The sequence below is a fragment of the Drosophila mojavensis genome, unplaced genomic scaffold, assembly GCF_018153725.1.
Source record: "Drosophila mojavensis isolate 15081-1352.22 unplaced genomic scaffold, ASM1815372v1 contig_16, whole genome shotgun sequence".
NCBI lineage: Eukaryota > Metazoa > Arthropoda > Insecta > Diptera > Drosophilidae > Drosophila > Drosophila mojavensis.
Window position 1 is genome coordinate 3,880,078 of NW_025318693.1, and position 7,058 is coordinate 3,887,135.

Genomic DNA, 7,058 nt, shown 5'->3' on the forward strand with positions numbered 1-7,058 from the left:
ACAGCAGAAGAGTGGAGCGGCAGTGAAATATTGAAATACAATTGACTAAAGAATTCGGCAGGAGACGGTGCTTTAAAAGGCATAAGTGCGAAAACTGAAGACTTTGCGGTCTGGTCTCACTGTCAGCAACAGCGGCTCACTCAAAGTGCAAATCCTTTACGTACTATCAACTAACGTGGCCCGTGCCGGCACAGGCTCCTTCGTCAATCAACGGCGGCCAACGCCATTGAGTGGGACACGTTCCGTGCAAGTTTCCTGCTGAGCCAAAGTTCACAACAAGCCGACATGGCGACACATGACACGTACTCGTACTCGGTTCGACTTTGGAGCCCTGGATCTCAGCTCGTGCCGTCTGGTCGTGTCGTATCGTATCGCCTCCCAAATTTCCCACATCCAGCGGAGTCGGGATTATTTTTAGTTTTTCTTTCTTTTCGGCAGTATTTTAAAGTTTAAAGCTCTTTTGTGGCATATTTGCATATTAAGTGGCATGCGTTGAACGTTTGCAACTGACGCAAGTGCCCCGAGCATCTCTCTCAACAGCAAGAGCAACAACCGACGTGTGTGTGTGTGGGTGTGTGTGTGTGGGAGCAGCAGCATGAAAGGCAAGTGGAGTCAGCTGAAGTGGATGGAGTGTTGGCTGCTATAGTTTTGAGGCTGACGCAGGTGGAGCTGTTGTTAGTTTGCGTAGGCTTATTGTTTGAGCCCCCGAAACCGTTATGCCAAGTTGCAAAATGTCAAGAATCACTGCCAGCCACACTCATTGTGTGTGCGGATTATAGCACTCTCTCCATCTCCCTCTCTCCCTCTTACTCTTGGCTCTGCGGCGTATCTCAAAATAACTGTTAAGACTTTAAAAGCTCGACAAGCTGAAACATCAAATTACCATAGGATAAAAGGATTTTCTGATTTAATTTATAATGAAAGGAACTTTAGCAAATACTTTCTCACATTTATCATGCTTAAATATTAAAAACTTTACATATATCACGCGATTACCGAGCCAAAAAACAGACGGAACAATTACATCTAGATATTACGTAACATCGAAAATCTCATCAATCTGAGGCAACAGACTATGCCTGAAACCCTTAAACTATAACAAAACTCGTTTGGGATGCGTTTATTGGCCATTCATAAACTGATCCACCTGCTCGCTAATGGTCTTCAGTATCATCTCCGTCGGATTCGAGCAACCATTGATGACCCCGTCCACACAGGCCTGCACCGTAATGCGATAGTACTCGTTGGCCTGCAAGCCGGTCGCATTGAAATAGTGCTGACTGCCAGGTACGCTGACGCCAATTAGCTCTTCCTCGACAATGCATTTCTGCTCCAGTTGATAGCCCACAGAGGCATGGCTATCCCTGCACTTAGGCATCGCATGCAGGATGACAAAGTCGGATGCGTTGGTGTCCTGCAGCTGGCGCATTCTGTCCTCGATGTATTTGCGAAATATTTCATATTGCTTGGCGGCATCAGAGTCCTCCTGCGAAAATGTTTCGTTCTGACTTGCCGTGGACGAGTTGCTCACGACGAGCGTAGGTGCTGGAGTTGTTGTGCTCGTGCTGTTGTCATATGACACTATCGAGGGACCGGCGACCAGATCCTCAAAGCTCTTAACCTTTTCAAACTTTTCCTTCTTCGTTTGCAGTTTCCGACGCCTAGTTGAAGTGGTAAAAGACAACTTACAGGGAAAGTCAGGCATATCAAATGGAAATGCTACTCACGACACATATATGAGATTGGGCAGTGCTTCCTCATATATTATCTGCTCCTTGTTGTAGTAGTGCTCATCCTCCGGCTGTGGACCCGAATCGTACGGCTTCAGATCATTGCAGACGCAGTCCAATTCACAGGTGTCGCATGTCTTGAAGGTGGGATAGTTCTTGGTGCTGATCTCTGCCCTGGTCAAATTATACGGCTCAACGTTCACAATGTATTTGGATATGATGCCATTGGGACGAGCTGGCGGCCACCAGTAAATCATCTGCAAGGGCACAAATGAAATAGACCCACCATCAAGTCACAGCGAATCACTTACAATCTGGGTGCTGTGGTCCGAGCTGCCGTGCAGCTGGCTCACAGGACTTGGCCTGCTGGGCAGCGTGCGGAAGTACAGGATCTTGGAGTATGCATCGACCTGCATGTGGTAATCGGTACGCGTTAGGGTCTTTACAAAGTATGCATACTGCGTATAGGGCTTCAGGTTCGAGATGACATGACGGCGATTCTTGCTAAGACTCACATCCATCAGCCAGCTAAAAGGGAGTTACGTACGTGAAAGGTATTTCAAAAAGTGGACCACCCCTCCCACTCACTTATCATGTCCGCAGCCGTGTCGTCCGTCGTACATGGTTATATTCCGCTGCGGCGCCTCCATATAGTGATAGGAGTAGCCTATGAGTATTTCCACATCCTCGGCTTTCATAAAGTCTATCACAATCCGTACGGCTGTTGAGTTCAGATCCTCGACGTTAACGTTCAGAGTGCGCACCGAATCGCCACAGATCACACGCTCGCCATTCGAGTTGGGCGATACATCCGCTATGGATATCTTCCTGACACTCTTCAGAGAGGGCTGCAGTTTCTGGATCTTCTCAAAGCATAATCGTGGATTCAGGTGAAAGAATATTGTGCCCCTTTGAATGGCCACCTGACGATTGGCTGGCCAGATGTGCTCCATGTGGTAATTGTTAACAACATATAGGGCATATCTGAAAAAAAAAAGTATTTATATATTGTGTGACTAATTTATGTGTCAAATGATGAGGCCTCTATAATAATCACGAAAAAGTTCAAAGACAATTTTATATGGATTCATGGTTCAATATTTCATTCAGAAACTGACATGGGATTTATACTGTAAATACCAAAATATAGGTGTTTCTAGCTCATAAGGTCTTCAAGATTTGGCCAAAATCAGAGTTCATAATATAAACTTTTTTTGATATACCATATCTCTAGTCTGTGCCTGTAGCTAGCTCTAAAAAAAGTAAAATTTGATCGAAATTTGTTGTGTGTAAGCTATATAAAAACTAAAATATTTGTAAACTCTACACATTTTAGAACATAAGTCTTATTTCAGTTAGTGTTTCTTGGCATGAAAGCCTTCTATGGCTAAATAAAAAGCTATTAAAATATCGATTTTTATCGATATTTCATATTTGCTTAGAGCTGTAGGATCTCTATACTGTTGCATTCATATGCCTAGTGAAGTTCATCTAGTTGTAAACGAGTTTAAATTATACCTAAAAAGCCTGAACAAACATCAAATTTGATTGATAATTTCCTATATATAAGATCTGACATAACCAGGCCAGTTTATGGGTATAAAAAAAAAAAAAAAAAAAAAAAAAAAAAAAAAAAAAAACCAGCATATTTTTACTTTTCTTCATGTATATGCCCATGGATAAGCTTACTTATTTTCAATCAGCTGATCGCCACGTATGGTATCCAAGTTGCTGAGGAAAGTCAAGGACATGAGCTGGGCCGAGTGTATAACCTTTAGATAGCCGGTAATCTCCTTAATGCTGCCCATGGCCTGCTCTAGAGCAGAAACAACTTTTTCTGAAATAGTTTGAATAGATTGATATGTGCATCTCATTTTTGTAAGACCTCACTCGCATACCCTTTATATCCACTAGCTCTATAATCAGTGATCCGTTGATGGTCACACAGTCTTGCAATTGCTCCAGATCCGCAATGCGCTTGATGTGGAAGACGCCCTTGCACTCCAGCTGGCACTGGAGCGTGCCATTGGCATCAATTACGGGCTTGTGGTTATTGGGACAGTGGTCCATGCAGCGATAGCCACGCGTCAACGGAATTCGATTAAGCTGGCGGCATTCCTTGTACGAGATGCACTGCCTCTTGTGCAGCTCATAGCTGGCAATGCACTGATCCACACAGCGCCCATTCCGACGGTAATTGCCACAGAGCGTGCAGTTCTGCGCCGAGCAGCCCGTAATGCAGCTGTGCTGGCAGCAATTCCCTTTGGCATCGCAGCCATCCCGACCGCAGCTCCTGGGACACTTTTCAGTTCGGGGCGGCTCTACGCGCACCTGGGCCGCCTGCGTGTTCCAGCAATGCCGTGTGTAATTGTAGCGAATCGAATAATCGGCTGAGATGCCGCCACAAACAGGACAATGATTCGGGGACCTGTTGAGCTTGAAATTAAAAAAATTATAATAATAATGAAAAATGTGTCTTTTATGCTAATATAATGCTTATGCCATAAATTTATATTTTAATTAAATAAATTTGTAAAAATATAATTTTTTTTTTATATTTAGGTTTGATTAAGTTTTATAATAATCAGTTTGAATATAGTCATATTCTCTAAATTGGGTATGAAAACATTTTCAAGAAGAGTTTTCGTCATAAAAACAAAATAAAGGGCGTTTCTTTTGACATATTGATAAACCTGAAAAACGTTGAGAATATTTTTAATCGATAAGCAAACAAAGTTAATTTTGGAAGCAGCAAGTTTTTGCTTATTGCTGGGTATTCACTCCAAGAATAATTAATCAAGTTTCCTCATATTAATATTAGTAATTACTTTCCTCAATCTTCAATCCCTATCTCTATCTTTTAACAGTATATCATAAGATATTTTTTGCTATACAATAATAAAGCTATAAAAAGTTAGTCTTAATTTTATATTAATTCTAATATCAAATAAATAAATCAAAATTTACACCTTTGCTCAGCCCTACCTTTAAATAGAAATGCTGCCGAGTGGCATTGCCTGAGAGGTAGATCCAGTCGACGGTATGCACGAAGCACAGCATTGGGTTACTCTCGATGCGGATGTGACCGTCTTGGATGCGCTGCAGCTGCACCAGACCCAGCTCCCTTAAATTGCGATTCTCATACACGGTTAGAGCATACTGATTCATTAGCAGTTGTCTGCCGCGTATTAGCTGAAGCTTGGGAAAGATTGTCTCCAGGGTGAGCAGCCCAATGGAGCGATAGATTAGCAAATAGTCCGTGATCTCGGTTACCTCGCTGCTCAGCTCGCTCAGGTTGACGCTGCTGGGCAGCTGGAGGTTCGCAATGCGCACATGACCCACCACAAGGCTGCAGTTGCGCAGCTGCTGCAAATCCGCGATGTTTCGCAGCTCCAGGGAGCCGCAAATTGTTTCCGCTCCGGTTGCAACTGGGCACAACAACAGCAGCCAGAGCATGTGCCACCACATGTTGACTGTGCCTCGTAGCCAACTGACACTTTCAATTGAGAGCACTTGACCCAATTGGCCCCTTTAACATTGATGTATGCGAGCGTAAGTTGAATGACAACGCGAACTATCGAATGGAGTATGTATGTATATATGTATGTATGTATATGTTTATGGAGGGCAATTAGCGCAGCACGACAAAAAATTACACACTTGAATGCCAATGTCGTTTGATGTTCTCCCCGACCCTAGTGGCTATTTCTGGACCCGCTTCCGAGTGGTGGGATACGCGCACCGCCGGCGACGACGTTTCAGTTTCAACTGATTTGACCGGCGCGCTAAACAACGCACGACGGCAATTCAGTTCGATCTTTTCAATTAGCTAGAGCCCTGCTTCCATCTCTGCTGATTTGTTTTGTTTTCATTTTTCGGGCCTGAGGCCAATTCTTCGCTTGAAAATTCCGCATCACACCAGCTGCAAAATGTTAGTGCCGTTGGCATTCAATAGCGTTGTATGGACGCTTGCTCAGCATTTTGCAGCGGGTGTAAGCGAATTGAGGAAGAGTGCAGACAAATTGCGTGCAGTGGCATTGCTCAAAGGGGTTCGAATTAAATAGATAATTGTTTTTCCAATTAAATAATAATAACTAATTTGTTGTCAATTACAATACAATAGAATATATATATATTGAATATATACATTTCACATTTTGATTCATAAGTGGTCAACCCCTATACAATTGCAGTATCTACGCCACTGTTGATCTTATCCAATCACTTCTCCTTTTTTTTTTTTTTTTTTGCCTCACGTGCTTGTGTCGATTCCTTCAGGCAGCTGTTGCCCTTCAATTTAGTTAGTTAAGTCTTCCTCCACTTCCTTTCTGCCGACAATAAGAGCAAGCCCCACCCCGCGATCCTGCGGTCCAGGGCGCAACAATGCAACGGACAAACCAGTTTGCCAGTCGCCGCCGTTGTCGTCGTTGCCCATTATTGTCTGTTCCACTATTCTCTCTTTGTTTTGTTTTGATTGTTTTCTTTAGATGTTGCGTTCGCTGATAACGAAAAAGCGCCGCTGCGCAAAAATTAAGTTCTAACGGCGAACATTTCAATTAGAGCAGAGCACAGCAGAAAACGCAGAGCAGAAAGCGAACCGCAGCAATCGAGAATCGAGAGGAAAGGGCATGGAACAAACAAATGCTTAGTGTTAGTTGGGCCAATGCAAGTAGAGCTAATGCTTACAATGCGCAATGGGAAATCTGTTGCAATAGATGCGAACGAAATTAAAATTAATTGAAGTGAAAATTGGAAATACACTAAGAAAACAACAGATGATGCACTGGAAGAGAATCTAACAGATGTTCGCATGTTGTGTGGCTTTGCTTTGGTTTAAAACTTGCTATACGAGAGGAAATGACAATTCGGGTTATACATATACTTATGTATGAGTCTCTTATCTAGTAGTAATGTAATGGAGACTGCGCAACTATAGTTATAGCCTAGAGCACACAAATTGTCGAACCAAAGCCTAAAACGTATTCACATATGCCGCAATTCGCATTGCGACAAAATATGTAGTTATGTGGTTATAAAAACGGAATGCGTGTCAAAAAGCCAAATGTTATAGGCCCATTGGATCACACTATTATTTCAGATGAGCGATATGTCTATACATGTGTATATGTGTATATATGTATACATACATGTGCATATGCAGTCTGCCGTGCGCTGCGTTAAATCAATTTCCAAAAGTATTTTTGCGGTCGTGGTGATGAGTAGAGTAAATTGAACGCTGCATACTTTCAGGCGGGCCGTTAAAATGTGTGTGCGTGTGTGTGTGTGTGTGTGTGTGGGTATACGTACGTATATGAAGTTGTAGTGCGC

At 43.0% G+C, this 7,058-nt stretch overlaps 1 protein-coding gene across 2 annotated transcripts; it reads right to left on the minus strand.

Annotated features, from left to right (window-relative positions):
• Positions 1-879: 879 nt before the first annotated feature.
• LOC6573525 (insulin-like peptide receptor) lies at positions 880-5,594 on the minus strand. Of its 2 annotated transcripts, XM_044007366.1 has the most exons (8): positions 5,391-5,594; positions 4,716-5,304; positions 3,629-4,166; positions 3,420-3,567; positions 2,319-2,714; positions 2,042-2,258; positions 1,728-1,987; positions 880-1,661 (listed from the first exon to the last, which is right to left on the minus strand). In XM_044007366.1, exons 2-8 carry the CDS (start codon positions 5,196-5,198, stop codon positions 1,121-1,123), a joined length of 2,583 nt encoding a protein of 860 aa, XP_043863301.1. In that variant the 5' UTR covers positions 5,199-5,304; positions 5,391-5,594; the 3' UTR covers positions 880-1,120. The 2 variants fall into 2 exon arrangements, with proteins under 2 accessions (XP_043863301.1, XP_043863300.1); XM_044007365.1 differs by having other exon boundaries at positions 4,716-5,594.
• Between the last annotated feature and the right edge of the window lie 1,464 nt (positions 5,595-7,058).

Bases quoted from the DNA above. Each gene is read 5' to 3' on its own strand.
- LOC6573525 (XM_044007366.1), bottom strand. From the start codon at position 5,198: ATGTGGTGGCACATGCTCTGGCTGCTGTTGTTGTGCCCAGTTGCAACC. The intron at 3,568-3,628 runs GTATGCGAGTGA...AAACTATTTCAG, and splicing joins AGAGCTAGTGGATATAAAGG to AAAAAGTTGTTTCTGCTCTA. The intron at 2,259-2,318 runs GTGAGTGGGAGG...ACTCCCTTTTAG, and splicing joins CACGGCTGCGGACATGATAA to CTGGCTGATGGATGTGAGTC.